The sequence below is a fragment of the Stenella coeruleoalba genome (assembly GCF_951394435.1).
Source record: "Stenella coeruleoalba genome assembly, chromosome: X".
NCBI classification, from domain to species: domain Eukaryota; kingdom Metazoa; phylum Chordata; class Mammalia; order Artiodactyla; family Delphinidae; genus Stenella; species Stenella coeruleoalba.
This window is the reverse complement of record NC_137152.1, coordinates 41,217,198-41,232,595: the sequence shown is the minus strand read 5'-3', so window position 1 is coordinate 41,232,595 and position 15,398 is coordinate 41,217,198. Positions and strand designations below refer to the sequence as shown.

The 15,398-nt window shown below is 50.2% G+C and overlaps 1 protein-coding gene across 9 annotated transcripts in view; it reads left to right on the top strand.

Moving 5' to 3' along the window:
• KDM5C (lysine demethylase 5C) overlaps positions 1-11,635 on the top strand; it is a 32,681-nt gene extending 21,046 nt beyond the window's left edge. For 4 of the 9 annotated variants that reach the window (XM_079911216.1, XM_079911215.1, XM_079911212.1 and 1 more), the window contains 13 exons: positions 84-278; positions 4,573-4,754; positions 4,844-4,968; positions 5,097-5,244; positions 5,863-5,968; positions 6,691-7,049; positions 7,657-7,795; positions 8,292-8,471; positions 8,627-8,764; positions 8,951-9,550; positions 9,830-9,899; positions 10,035-10,234; positions 10,343-11,635. In XM_079911216.1, the coding sequence (XP_079767342.1) occupies positions 84-278; positions 4,573-4,754; positions 4,844-4,968; positions 5,097-5,244; positions 5,863-5,968; positions 6,691-7,049; positions 7,657-7,795; positions 8,292-8,471; positions 8,627-8,764; positions 8,951-9,550; positions 9,830-9,899; positions 10,035-10,234; positions 10,343-10,702 (2,802 nt within the window). In that variant the 3' untranslated portion in view covers positions 10,703-11,635. Of the gene's footprint in view, positions 1-83; positions 279-4,572; positions 4,755-4,843; positions 4,969-5,096; positions 5,245-5,862; positions 5,969-6,690; positions 7,050-7,656; positions 7,796-8,291; positions 8,472-8,626; positions 8,765-8,950; positions 9,551-9,829; positions 9,909-10,034; positions 10,235-10,342 lie in introns of all 9 variants that reach the window. The other 5 variants (XM_079911214.1, XM_079911209.1, XM_079911208.1 and 2 more) reach the window with 3 other exon arrangements.
• The last annotated feature ends 3,763 nt before the right edge of the window (positions 11,636-15,398 follow it).

The following is a 15,398-nucleotide window of genomic DNA, read 5'->3' as shown; positions in this document are numbered from 1 at the left end:
AGGGAGAAGCAGGAGGGTTGTGGGGAGGCTGAGGCACCATCGCCTCCAGACTTGGCCATACTCAACCTTGAACCTGTCCACAGCTGCCAGCTGGGCGCCAGTGCATTGAGCACTACCGCCGGCTCCGAAGATACTGTGTCTTCTCCCATGAGGAACTCATCTGCAAGATGGCTGCCTGTCCAGAGAAGCTGGACCTGAACCTGGCAGCAGCTGTGCATAAGGAGATGTTCATCATGGTTCAGGAGGAGCGGCGTCTACGAAAGGCCCTGCTAGAGAAGGTGGGTGGTGGGGAGAGTGCCCTGGATTGGGTGCCCTAGTCTGGCAGAGGTGGGGGGGAGGAAGAAGTAGAAGATGTAGCCACTTCTCTTAGGGAGTAGTGAAAAGAACTAGACACATCTGGATTGGAAACTACAATTCCATTCTCTACCATTTACTAATAACTGTTAGTAAGTTAATTTACTTTACTGAGCATCAGTATCCCCATCTGAAAAAAAATGGGGATGATAATAGTGCTTTTTTTTGGGATAGTTGAGTGGATTTAAGATGTTTGTTAAGTAAGTGACCCATAGCAGGTGCTGTTATTGCTAATGATGTTATTGCATCATTATTTAAATAACCCAAGACCAACTGACATATGAAACCCCCACTTGCTGGTAAGCTGGATAACCTTTTCAAGTTAGTTAACCTCTCATAGTCTCACTTTCCCACTCTGTAAAATGGGAATAAATACCTCACTTGCAGGGTGGTTGTAAAGCTTGAGTAAGGTGATTTATGTCAAAGCATCTATTGCTGCACTTGCAGTGTAGCAGATGCTATTATTGGTAATATTAGTACATGAAGAAAATGATAGAAATATGGAACATTTCTTAAGAAATGCCATTTTATTACACTCATATAGTTCAGTAGCTCAAACTAGGTTAATATTACTGAGTAGAAGGCGGTCTTCCTTTAATAGATTTCTCATAACATGTCAGTTTGGTTTGTAGATGAGTGGCACCGCTATTCATGTAGTTTAGCTGCCTTCTTTTTTTTTTTTTTTTAATGTGGTACGTGGGCCTCTCACTGTTGTGGCCTCTCCCATTGCGGAGCACAGGCTCCAGACGTGCAGGCTCAGTGGCCATGGCTCACGGGCCTAGCCGCTCCGCGGCATGTGGGATCCTCCCAGACCGGGGCATGAACCCGTGTTCCCTGCATCGGCAGGCGGACTCTCAACCACTGCGCCACCAGGGAAGCCCCAGCTGCCTTTTTAAAGCTCCAAACTTGTCCAGTTAGGGAGTTGACTTAGTGAGAGTCCTCCATAGGATTACAAAGGAATGCTGGTCCTGAGGAATCCCTTGCTGGATCCCTTTTCTTAAAATAAGAAAAGTTAGGGTAATACTTTCTTATTTTAAAGCTCATTTATAACTTTCCTATGAGCATGGGTTGTAAGGAGAATTGCAGCTATGGTAAGTGTTGGAAGTCTGGGGCCTGTCAGTCTGTGGTATTAGTTGGTGAGCCCCTGGGCTTTTCTAGGCATCATTTGCTCTCTGTGTTCAGTACTGTTATTGGATGATCACTCTGGGGCTGTGCTACACTACAGAAGGAGTCAAAGCAAGGTGGGAAAAGATGTTTCCATCCTAACACTCAGAATTCTTTACACTTGGCCCTTACCTAAGGAGAAGGGTTCTGGACCCCATAAATTCTGTAAAAGATTGTGTGTGTGTGTGTGTTTGAGTCCTTTTCTGGGGAGAGGGCTCATAGCTTGCATCCAGTTCTCAAAGGAGTCCATGATCCAAGAATACCTAGGGGCTTCATCCTTTTAGCAGCATTCTCTGGCTTCAGAATCAAAATAGGCTGCAGACAGATTCTCACTTTGGGCAAGTTACTCTCTCTGAGACTTAGTTTCCTCCTTAGCAAAATGAGACAGGCCTGTGAAATAGGTATCCTTATCTGAAGATTAGAGCCAATATCAGTAAATATTTGTTGGGCACCTATTCTTTTTTCCCCTCCTATAGTCATCATGTTGTACATTGGATCCCCCAAACTTATTTATCTTCTAACTGGAAGTTTGTATCCTTTGAGCAGCGTCTCCATATTTTCCCTACCTCCCTAGCCCTTGGCCACCACCATGCTACTGTTTCTTTCTTTTTTTTTTCTTTCTGGCTGCATTGCAAGCTGGCTTGCAGGATCTCAGTTCCCTGACCAGGGACTGAACCCAGGCCTTGGCAGTGAAAGCCCGGAATCCTAACCACTAGGCCACCAGGGAACTCCCACTACTCTGTTTCTATGAGTTTGGCTTTTTTAGATTCCATATATAAGTGATATCCTATAATACTTGTCTTTTTTGTCTGATTTGTTTGACTTAGTATAATGTCCTCAAGGTCCATCCATGTTGTTACAAATAGCAGGATTTATGTCTTATGGCTGAATAATATTCCATTTTATATGTGTATGTATGAATACACACACACACACACACACACACACATACACACACACACACACATCCCACATACTTATCCATTCATCCACTAATGGACTCCTAGGTTATTTCCATATTTTGGCTATTGTGAATAATGCTGCAGTCAACATGGGAGTGCAGATATCTCCTTGAGATCCTGGTTTCATTTCCTTTGGATATATACCCAGAAGAGGGATTTCTGGATCATATGGTAGTTCTATTTTTAATTTTTTGAGGAACCTTCATACTGTTTTCCAAAGTGACTGCACCAATTCGCATTCCACCGCAGTGCACAAAGGTTCCTTTGTCTCCACATTCTCTCCAACACTTGTTATCTCTTGTCTTTTTGATAATAAGCCATTCTGACAGGTGTGAGGTGATAATTATGGTTTTGATTTGCATTCCCTGATGATTAGTGATGTTGCACATCTTTTCATGTACCTATTGGCCATTTGTATGGCTTCTTTGGAAAAACGTCTATTCAGGTCCTTTGCCCAATTTTTATTCGGATTGTTTGGTTTTTTGCTGTTGAGTTGTATGATTCCTTTATATATTTTGGATATTAACCCTTTAGCAGATAGACAGTTTGCGAATATTCTCTCCCGTTCCATGGGTTGCCTTTTGATTTTGTTGATAGTTTCTTTTGCTGTGCAGATGCTTTTTAGTTCGATGTAGTCCCACTTATTTATTTTTGCTTTTGTTGCTTGTACTTTTTAGGTATCATGTACAAGAAATCATTGCTAAGACCAATGTCCAGGAACATTTTCCCTATATTTTCTTCTAGGAGTTTTATGGTTTCAGGTCTTATGTTTAAGTCTTTAATCCATTTCAAGTTAATTTTTGTGAGTGATATAAGATAAAGGTCCAGTTTCATTCTTCCGCATATGATTATCCAGTTTTCCCAGGACCAGTTATCAAAGAGACTATCCTTTCCCCATTGAGTATTCTTGGCTTCTTTGCCAAATATTAGTTAACTATATATACGAGAGTTTATTTTTGGGCTTAATTCTGTCCATTGGTCTGTTTTTATGCCATTACCATACTGTTTTGATTACTACAGCCTTGTAATATAGTTTGAAATCAGGAAACTTCATACCCCCAGCTTTGTTTTTCTTCCTCAAGATTACTTTGGCTGTTCAGGGCCTTTTGTAGTTCCACTATTCTAAGTGCTAAGATACTTTTCTAGGTCCTTAGTCACTTTACCTTTGTTAATCCTCATAATGACCCAATGAGGATAGTACTATTGTCTCCATTTTACAAAGCAGGGAAACTGAAACCCAGAGAGGTTTAAATAATTTACTCAATATCAACGCAGCTAGGTTTGTAATGTGCAGTGGACTCATCTTATGAGCAGGATTTGTAATGTGCAGAGCGCATTTGCGGCGGAGCGGGATTTGTAATGTACAATGGACTTACGCAGAAGTTAGGTTGGTATAGAAGACAAAAACGTTAGAATCAAAATTTCCCTCTAAAATCCCTAAAATTGCCCATAATGTATAGCATTATATTGTCTTTCAATTACTCCAAGATAGCTGGCTTTTCCTCCATTTTTGGAAGGGATTGCTTTTTCTTCATCTAATCAACAGATAAAGTCATTGGCTTAGGTTTGGAGGCCATGTTTTTTGGGGGAGAAAAATTGTATCTTTAAACACTGAACAGAAGCACGTAGAGTTTATTTCTCTAAGTTATAGATGTGTGTGCAGTGTGCTGATAAAGCAGCCAGCACAGTGCCTGGAACACAGTGGGCGCTGAGTGCCTGGAAGCTAGCATTATTCCCCAGTACATGGCACTTCTCTTGGCCACTTCCACATATTGCCATCTCTCTGGTGCCTTGGTCCACCACTTTCCTCACCTTCTCTCACCCCGAAGGTCCTTTCTGCTGATCTGAATCTTACCTGATTTTTCTCCCTCTCAGCCCACACTGATCTTACCCTGCTTCATGTGATTCCCCCAGCTTTGAGAGTTTGGACTTCACAAAGGCAGTGTGCTCTGTGGAGTTTTGTCTCCCCCACAGCTCTTAGCACAGATTTGAGTCTAATGTGGGGCTCAGTGAGTCTACTGTGGGGCTCAGTGGTGGCTGAGTTAGGGGTTTCTGCAGCCCTCTTCTTGTTCTATATAATGAACACCCCCAGGGCATCACGGAAGCTGAGCGAGAGGCTTTTGAGCTGCTCCCGGATGATGAGCGCCAGTGCATCAAGTGCAAGACCACGTGCTTTCTATCAGCCCTAGCCTGCTATGACTGCCCAGACGGCCTTGTCTGCCTTTCCCACATCAATGACCTCTGCAAGTGCTCCAGTAGCCGGCAGTACCTGCGGTGAGCAGGGGGCCTACCTGGAGGAAGTGGGCTGAGGAGGGGGATGCAGAACTGGGCCAGATGTGCTCTTCCCTGCCCTCTTCCTCCAGATATCGGTACACCTTGGATGAGCTCCCTGCCATGCTCCATAAGCTGAAGGTCCGGGCTGAGTCCTTTGACACCTGGGCCAACAAAGTGCGAGTGGCCCTGGAGGTGGAGGATGGGCGGAAGCGCAGTGAGTGATGGGGGGACGGAGGGACTCCACAGGCAAGTTCTATTCCCTTTTCTTCTGTACTCCCCCACCCGCTTCCTCTGCCTTTACTCAATACTGCCTACTCCTTGCTGCTCTCATTCTCTCTCCAGGCCTTGAAGAGCTGAGGGCACTAGAGTCTGAGGCCCGTGAGCGGAGATTTCCTAACAGTGAGCTGCTGCAGCGACTAAAGAACTGCCTGAGCGAGGCAGAGGCTTGCGTGTCCCGGGCTCTGGGGCTGGTCAGCGGCCAGGAAGCTGGGTATGGAAGCATGAGGCGTTGGGCACAGGTAGCCTGCTGAGGAGCCAGCACCTAGGAGAAGGACTATGGCGGGGGGAGGGGTGGACTCTGAGTACCATTAGGCAGATGACATCAGCAGGAAGCTGACAAGCACTGCAGTTGGAGGCGTTGGGGAGGGCAAGGAGACCAGGCAACTAGAATGGAGGGGAGCGCCCCAGTGCTAAGAAAGCTAGGAATGTTTCTTTTTATCAGTACCTGAAGGTACTGATTTCAGAGAGGCCGAGGGATTTTGTGGGCAGGGAGGTGTTGTGGGAGGTTTAGGGACAAGAAAAGGACACAGAAGCATAAACTGATCATAGAGTTCACAGTAGAAGATGGATTAAAATTGTCCAGCTTCTGTTACCATCAATTTCTAAGCTTCCCCCACCAAATATATATTCCTCTCTTCTAATTCTTTCCCCCCATCATATGAACTTGCATGTATCTTAAAACCCTCCCTCTAACCTGGGCATTTGTGGGGAACTGTGAAGTATGAGAGGTCAAGGTGGGCAGGGATGAGGAAAGGTGTTGGGCCTTAGCACAGAGATGGAGGGAGGGGACTGGGTTTGGACTTGAAACCCTACATGTGAAACTCCATAGCCCCTACAGGGTGGCTGGTCTACAGATGACCCTGGCTGAGCTCCGAGCCTTTCTGGACCAGATGAACAACCTGCCTTGTGCCATGCACCAGATTGGGGATGTCAAGGTGAGGAAGGGTGGACTTGAAGTGCTGCTGAGGGATCGGGGTGGGGGGTTGGGGGACCTGAGCAGTAGGCCATTCTTGGCTTCTTTCAAAAGTTGCAAGTATTTGGGCAAGACAGGATGCACATGTGAGAATAACAGGAGGTAAGAGGCAACGGGTTTTTAGCAAATTGCCTCTTAGAAATGGGATTTGAGGGGCAGGTGACAAGGGTACAGGTACAGGATGCATAGTCAAGGGAAGGTTTCCTGGTGGAGGTGGAAGAGGAGAAAGGAAGTAACAAGGATGTTTGTGGGCCTGGAAAGCTGAGTCAAGTTCAGGAAGGTAGAGGAGTGGGATGGAGAGGGCAGTGGACACCAGTATGAGTGTAGAGATTGTGAGAAGGCCAAGCATAGCAGAGCATTTTTAGGACAGAGGGTCTCCTGATGCTATACATCAAAATCCTCTGGGGACTTAAATAAAGCACAGGCTCCTGACCAACCCCTATTAAGAATCTCAAGGAGTGGACCCAGAGATCTGCATTTTAACAGATGCCACAGGGTATTCTATCGGGCAGTGAGTGTTGGGAACCACTGCTTAGGGCCTGGCAAAGGAAGAGAGCCCAGCCCGTGCTAGGCTCTCCTCGCAATTACTGGAGGGTAAGAAGGTAGGTAGGGCAGGGGTACGTAGTGGTGGAACTTCTGTGTGAGCCCTGCTGAGGATTTTGTTCTTTATCTGTGTCCTGGTAGGGTATTCTGGAACAGGTGGAAGCCTACCAGGTTGAAGCCCGTGAGGCCCTGGCCTCATTGCCCTCCAGTCCGGGGCTCCTGCAGTCCCTGCTGGAGAGAGGGCGGCAGCTGGGGGTGGAGGTACCTGAGGCCCAGCAGCTCCAGCGGCAGGTGGAACAGGCGCGATGGCTGGATGAGATGAAACGCACACTGGCCCCGTCAGCCCGAAGGGGCACCCTGGCTGTCATGCGGGGACTGTTGGTCGCGGGTGCCAGTGTAGCCCCTAGCCCTGCTGTGGACAAGGCCCGAGCTGAACTGCAGGAGCTACTGACCATTGCTGAACGCTGGGAGGAGAAGGCCCATCTCTGCCTGGAGGCCAGGTGGGTCTAGCTTCTTCCCCTCCCTGCTCTACCGCAACCTTCAAAGTTTAGCAGAGAAGCTGAAGATGATTCCCATGGGTGGCCTTGGGCACCAGACTCCTGTGTTGGTGTATTGACTATCCTCGCCTTTTTTGTTTCCTATCTTTTTTTTTAAACTCCATAGTACACGTAGAGGCAGAGATAGTCTTACGGAGAAGCAGAGATGGACAGATACAGAGCTATATAGAGGACTAGCTCCACAGGCTGACGTGTGCACACACTCACAAGCACAAGTACCAAAAGGCAGATGGACAGGTGTCAGTAGAAAGACACCATGCATGGGACAATCTGACAAAGTGCAGCACCAGGTTAATACTGCAGGTTGTGTGTGTAGGCACTGCCAACAGGCTGACAGACTGGTGGACAAGCAGAGGCATGGAGGTATGGCAGAAGTTGGGTGCGTGCAATCTGGAGCAAGCAGGGACTGACAGCCATGCGTAGGCAGAATACAAGCAAATAGGCCCAAGCAGCAGCCCCAGGGGCTCATATCGCTGTATCTGGAAGTCAGGCTGGGCTTCTGGTTAGGCAGACCACCCCACACTGAGGCCTCTCTTTTCCCTACCTTTAGGCAGAAGCATCCACCAGCCACGCTTGAGGCCATAATTCATGAGGCAGAAAACATCCCTGTTCACCTGCCCAACATCCAGGCTCTCAAGGAGGCTCTTGCTAAGGCCCGGGCCTGGATTGCTGATGTGGACGAGATCCAAGTGAGGACCCTGTTGCACACCCCCCCCCGCCCCCGCCCCGTTTACCCGACACCTTCAGTCCAGCTGGGAGAGATGGCATACATTGCCTTGCGCTGGGTTGAGTTGGGTTGGCTAGAGAGAGGAAGGGGTCACAGCACATCGTGAGGAGGCAAAACGTGCTTGGTGAGCATTGTGAAGAAGGGTTGCAAGGCTGGCCTGAGGGAAGTTAGGATGCTGGTTAGGATGAGAATGGTGGGGGGCAGGGAGGATAGAAGAGGCAAACCACAACAAAATAACTAGTCTGGTGGTCCTGGGGACTGACTGGATATCCAGAGGCTGAGCCAATGGATGTAGGAGTTGTAAGAGAGAGCCAGGTGGGTGTGCCTTCCTTAGGATGATCCCTGTTTTTTCTGCCTCAAGACTGATTCCAGTCTGTCTTCCCAGCTCAGGGCCAGGCACAGAGTAGCATCATAGATGTTGGCAAGTTGAACTGAGCTTTCTCTTGCCCCTGTCCCAGAATGGTGATCACTACCCCTGCCTGGATGACTTGGAGGGCCTGGTGGCTGTTGGCCGGGACCTACCTGTGGGGTTGGAGGAGCTGAGACAGCTAGAGCTGCAGGTACTGACGGCGCACTCCTGGAGGGAGAAGGCCTCCAAGACCTTTCTCAAGAAGAATTCTTGCTACACTCTGCTGGAGGTGAGGCCTAGGACCCTGACCCACAGCCTCTCCTGCCTCTGGCCCAGCTGTTGAGACAGCTCATATGAGTGGGGCTTTGGGGGTGCTGGGCAGGGGAGGGAGGGGGTGGGAGTGAGGGGAAGCCTGGACATTCCTCCTTTGTCTGCTTGCCTCAGGTGCTCTGCCCATGTGCAGACGCCGGCTCAGACAGCACCAAGCGCAGCCGGTGGATGGAGAAGGAGCTGGGGTTGTACAAATCTGACACAGAGTTGCTGGGGCTGTCTGCGCAGGACCTCAGGGACCCAGGCTCTGTGGTAAGGAGCTTGGGCCCAGATGGGGAGAAGAGCCTGGTGACAATAGTGTCTGAGCCAGGTGGCCATGAGCAGCAGACTGCTTGCTCCCTGGGCCTCAGTTCTCCTGGTTTGGGAGTGGGGTATTCATGGTGCCAGAGAAGGAGGGTTGGGGTGCTGACCTCTCCTCCCCTGTCCTGGGCACGGCAGATCGTGGCCTTCAAGGAGGGGGAACAGAAGGAGAAGGAGGGAATTCTGCAGCTGCGTCGCACCAACTCCGCCAAGCCCAGTCCACTGGCATCATCGACCACAGCTTCCTCTGCAACCTCCATCTGTGTGTGTGGGCAGGTGCCAGCTGGGGTGGGAGCTCTGCAGTGTGACCTGTGTCAGGACTGGTTCCATGGGCGATGTGTGTCGGTACCCCGCCTCCTCAGTTCCCCAAGGCCCAGTCCCACCTCATCCCCACTGCTGGCCTGGTGGGAGTGGGACACCAAATTCTTGTGTCCGCTGTGCATGCGCTCACGGCGCCCACGCCTGGAGACCATCCTGGCACTGCTGGTAGCGCTGCAGAGACTGCCTGTGCGGCTGCCTGAGGGTGAGGCCCTGCAGTGCCTCACAGAGAGGGCCATCAGCTGGCAAGGCCGTGCCAGGCAGGCTCTGGCCTCTGAGGATGTGACTGCTGTGTTGGGACGGCTGGCCGAGCTTCGCCAGCGGCTGCAGGCTGAACCCAGGCCCGAGGAGCCCCCTACCTACCCTTCAGCCCCTGCCTCTGACCCTGTCAGAGAAGGCAGTGGCAAGGATATGCCTAAGGTGAGCTGCACAGCCCAGCTCTTTCGCCCTCAAATTCCTGTCTCCTAGCCCTCACCCTTACTTAGGCTCCAGCCCTGTCCCTGCTCTATGACTTTTGGTCTCCTTTGGCCTGGCCTCCCTGCCCCGTTCTGCCTCCTCTCCAGATCCCTGCAATGCTCCATGCCGGCAGCCTGTGTCTGCCCTCCTCCCGGAGGTGGAGGGTCCCAAGTCTGAGGTTGTGGGGGAGCAATCGGGCCTGGTTCTTCAGTTACCGCTACCTGTCCTTGCTCTCTTCGGCAGGTGCAGGGGTTGCTGGAGAATGGAGACAGCATGACCAGTCCCGAGAAGGTAGCCCCGGGGGAGGGCTCAGGTAAGAGAGGTAGGTTTAGGTGTGGGTAGGCTGTTTATTGGATTTCACCAGAGTGACCCACGTGGTCCTCGGCTCTGTCGTGGGGGGTACGACCGGGAGCAGCCTCTAACCCAGCTTGTCCCCGCAACCCCTCAGACCTGGAGCTGCTGTCCTCGCTGTTGCCACAGTTGACTGGCCCTGTGTTGGAGCTGCCTGAGGCAACCCGGGCCCCCCTGGAGGAGCTCATGTTGGAGGGGGATCTGCTTGAGGTGACCCTGGATGAGAACCACAGCATCTGGCAGCTGCTGCAGGCTGGGCAGCCTCCAAACCTGGAGCGGATCCGCACACTTCTGGAGGTGAGGAGAGGAGGGATCATGGGCAGGGATGGGAGGTCAGGCCAAGCAGGCAGGGAGCCCAGGCCTGACCACTGTCCCGCACTTCTCTTTGCCCGTTGGTGATCACAGCTGGAGAAGGCAGAGCGCCATGGGAGCCGAGCACGGGGCCGGGCGCTGGAGAGGCGGCGGCGGCGGAAGGTGGATCGGGGTGGGGAGGGCGATGACCCAGCCCGAGAGGAGCTAGAGCCAAAGAGGGTACGGAGCTCAGGGCCAGAGGCCGAGGAGGCCCAGGAGGAGGAGGAGCTGGAGGAGGAGACTGGGGGTGAGGGCCCACCCCTGCCCACCACTGACAGCCCCGGCACCCAGGAGAACCAGAATGGCTTGGAGCCGGCGCTAGGGGCCAGTTCAGGCTCCTCGGCCCCTTTCTCCACTTTGACTCCCCGGCTGCACGTGCCCTGCCCGCAGCAGCCGCCTCAGCAACAATTGTGACAGTGGCTGAGCCTAGCACAGACCCCAACAGAGACCCCTTGGCCTCAAGGATCCTCTTTCTGACCATCAGGCCTGCTTCTTGGGAGGTGGGCGAGTAGGGGGGATGGCCACCCCCCCACCCCAGCCCATCCCCGAGTCCCTTGACTTTTATATTCTGACTCCAAGGTATTGTTCAGACCTCAGCTCCTGGGGGCCGGCCCCTGGAGTCCCCCTCCCTGGTAGCCTCTAACCAGCATTCCCAGACACCTGAGGCAGATAGACAGATGGGCAGGTGGGCAGGGGGGTGGCTGGGGCTGGGCCGGCACCATTCCAGAGACACGGCCAGTGCATATGCAAACTGGGGGAATCTCCTCTCCCTTCTCTCCCCAGTTGTGGCCCTCGCCAGGCCATGCTACACTAACCTCACCTCTCCCTTTCACTCTTTCTCCTCCTTCCCCCCTTCTCCTGCCTCCCTCCTCCCTTTGCCTCCTTCTCCTCCCTTCCCCTGACTGTTCCACCCAGGAGGAGGAAACTTCACATAGCTGTGCTCACAGTTTTTTATTTTAAATGAATTTGGCTGGGGAGCTGAGCAGGGCTCCCTGTGATCTGAAGAAAGCTTTTGGTGCTTGTCCTCACTACCACCTTGATCTTCCCTCCATGTCCTGCCCTGTCTCCTTTCCTCCTCCTGGGTTCATGTTGTAATAAAAGAAGATTGTTGGTGTGTAATTAATTTGTTCAAAAGAAAAAAAAAGCAAAACAAGAAACTTGGTTCCAACTGAAGCCTATTTTAATTTTATTTTATTATTTTCCTCTTGTTAGAAATAAAACCCTTAGCAACATTTTTTGGAAACATGTTTCTGAAGTGCATTTCTCTGTGGTGGGGGAGAACAGTGTCAGATACTATTTTAGGCTTTGTGGGCCAAGAGGAAAAACCAAGTGGATAACCAGTGTTCCTAAGGCCATATACTGAGTACTTTATCCTTTCTCCTTTCCTTTTTTTTTTTTTTTTTTTTTTGCGGTACGCGGGCGTCTCACTGTTGTGGCCTCTCCCGTTGTGCTGTTGTGGAGCACAGGCTCCAGACGCACAGGCTCAGCGGCCATGGCTCACGGGCCCAGCCACTCCACGGCATGTGGGATCTTCCCGGACCAAGGCACGAACCCGTGTCCCCTGCATCGGCAGGCGGACTCTCAACCACTGCGCCACCAGGGAAGCCCCTAGAGGAACAGAATTTTAAGGATGAATTTCTGAATTGGTTCTGGGGTTTCTGGAATTGGCTTTCTAATCTGATTAGATTTTAGAGACACTAATGACTATCCCAGTAGTAAAGAGAGCACGGATATTCCATGGCATGAACTGCTTATAGAGATACACAAAATATTACCAGTGGATACTCATAATCAACCACTCATAAGAAGCAAGGATCTGGGTGACTCTGTATTTTTGAACATGTTTCTTAAATTAATGACTATAATGAGCTTGGCTGGTTGCTCCTAATGTTGCTCTACAAAGTGGGGAAAGTAAAGACCAGCTCAAGGATTTGAATTCCCAGCACAAGAGCCACATAAATGACCTGAAAGCTTCTAGGTGTGCCCTGGAGACCCTTATCTCCTGTAGTTGCAGGGCTGAGATTGCTGAAAATCAAACCCAGAATCTCATCCTGCAACTGGCTGAATTTCAACACAAGTTGAATTCCTGGCCTTACAGGGTGTGTCCCCTGTTAAAGTGAGAGAGCATGGATGGGGAACGAATAGGATCCTGAAAGTTGGAATGGTGAGCCCACGTCTCCTTGAGGAACACTGCCAAAAGTTCATACTGTTAATCTTTCTCTCAGCCTTCCCCAAAGGGACCTACAGCCTTTTACCAGGGTAACCGTGCATTGAGTAAAAGGAAATAATCAGATCTTTGGGGGACTACTGGACACTGGCTCTGAACTGACACTGTTTCCAGGAGACCACTCTGGTCCGCCAGTCAGAGTAGGAGCTTATGGAGGTCAGGGGATCAATGGAGTTTTAGCTCAGCTCTGTCTCACAGTGGGCCTCGTGGGTTCCCAAACCCATCTTATGATTCTTTCCCCAGTCACAGAATGCATACTTGGAGTAGATCTACTCAGCAGCTGGCAGAATCCCTACATTGTTTCCCTGACCTGTGGAGTGAGGGCTATTATGGTGGGAAATTGTAAATGGAAGCCACTAGAACTGCCTCTACCTAGGAAAATAGTAAACTAAATGCAGTACTGCATTCCTGAGGGATTGCAGAGATTAGTTTCACCTTCAAGGACTTGAAAGATGCAGGGGTGGTGATTCCCATCATATCCCTATTCAACTCTCTTTGGCCTGTGTGGAAGACAGATGGATCTTGGAGAATTGACAGTGGATTATTGCAGGCTTAACCAGGTGGTGACTCCGACTGCAGCTGCTGTACCTGATGTGGTTTCACTGAGCAAATTAACACATCCCTCGGTACCTGGTATGCAGTTATTCACCTAGCAAATGCTTCTTCTCCATCCCTGTCCATAAGGCCCACCAGAGGCACTTTGCTTTCAGCCAGCAAAGCCAGAAATACACCTTCACTGTCCTACAGTTGTATAACAACTCTCCAGCGCTATGTCATAATTTAGTTTGCACGTAGCTTTATCACCTTTCCTTTCCATGTGATATCACACTGGTCCATCACACTGATGACATTATGCTGACTGGATCTAGTGAGCAAGAAGTAGCAACTACTCTAGACTTACTGGTAAGGCATTTACACATCAGAAGGTAGGATATAAATCTGACAAAATTTAGCAGCCTTCTATGTCAGTGAAATTTCTAGGGGTCCAGTGGCATGGGGCATGTTGAGATAACCCTTCTAAGGTGAAGAGTAAATTGTTGTAGCCGGACGTCCTACAACTAAAAATGAGCCACAGTGCCTAGTGGGCCGCTTTGGATTTGGGCTACAACATAGTCACTTGGGTGTGTTTCTCTGGCCCATTTACCAAGTGACCCAAAAATCTAGTTTTGAGTGGGGCCCAGAACAAGAGAAGGCTCTGCAACAGAGCTAGGCGTCTGTGCAAGCTGCTCTGTCACCTGGGCCATGCCATCCAGCAGGTCCAATTGTGCTTGAAGTGTCAGTGACAGATAGGGATGCTGTTTGGAGCCTTTGGCAGGCTCCTATAAGTGAATCGCAGCCCAGGCCTTTAGGATTTTGGAGCAAGATCCTACCATCATCCACAGATAACTACTCTCTTTTTGAGAAACAGCTCTTGGCCTGCTACTGGGCCTTAGTAGAGAATGAACACTTGACCATGGGCCACCAAGTTACCATGTGACCTGAGCTTCCCATCATGAACTAGGCATATGTGACCCACCAGTCATAAAGTTGGGCGTGCACAGCAACACTCCATCACCAAATGGAATTAGTATATACAATATATGATTGGGTCCGGGCAGGTCCTGAAGGCACAAGTAAGTTACATGAAGAAGTGGCCCAAATGTCCACGGCCCCCACTCCTACACTGCCTTCTCTCCCCCTACACTGCCTTCTCTCCTGCACCTATGGCCTCATGGGGAGTTCCCTACAATCAGTTGACAGGAAGAAAAGTCTCAGGCCTGGTTTATAGGTGGTTCTGCACAACATGCAGACACCACCCTAAAGAGGACAGTTACAGCACTACAGCCCCTCTCTGGGACATTCCTGAAGGACAGTGGTGAAGGAGATTCCTCCCAGTGGGCAGAACTTTGGGCAGTACTCCTGGTTGTTCACTTTTCTTGGAAGAAGAAATGGCCACACGTGATTACATATCGATTCATGGGCTGTGGCCAATGGTTTGGCTGCATGGTCAGGCACTTAGAAAGAACATGATTGGAAAATTGGTGACAAAGAAATTTGGGGAAGAGGTATGTGGATAGACCTCTCTGAATGGGCAAAAACCATGAAGATATTTGTATCCCATGTGAATGCTCCCTAAAGCGTGACCTTAACAGAGGAGGATTTTAATAATAAGTGGATAGGATGACCCATTCTGTGGACACCAGTCAGCCTCTTTCCCCAGCTACCCCTGTCTCATCGCCCAATGGGCTCATGAACAAAGTGGCCATGGTGGCAGCAATGGGGGTTGTGCAGGGGCTCCGCAACATGAACTTCCATTCATTAAAGCTGACCTGGCTACGGCCACCACCGAATAACCCATTTGCCAGCAGCAGAGACCAACGCTGAGCCCCCTCTACGGCACCACTCCCCGGGGTGATCAGCCTGGTGGCAGGTTGGTTACACTGGACCACTCCCATCACGGAAGGGGAAGCATTTTGTCTTTACTGGAATAGACACTCTGGATAAGGGTTTGCCTTCCTTACACTTAATGCTTCTCCTAAAACCACTACCCATGGACTTACAGAATGCTTTCTTTTATGTACCATGATGGTGTTCCACACAGCACTGATTCTGATAAAGGAACTCACCAAAAGTGCAGCAATGGGACCATGCTTATGGAATTCACTGGTGTTACCATGTTCCTTACCATCCCAAAGCCGCTGGCCTGATGAATAGTTGAATGGCCTTTAGAAGAGTTAGTTAGTTACAGGGTCAGTTACGTGGCAATGCCTTGCAGGGCTAGAGCAGTATGTGGCGTTGTTTCTCCCATAGTCAGGATTCATGGGTCCAGGAATCGGGTAGAAACAGGAGTGGCACCACTCAAATTATCCCTGGTGACTCACTAGCAAAATGTTTGCTTCCCGT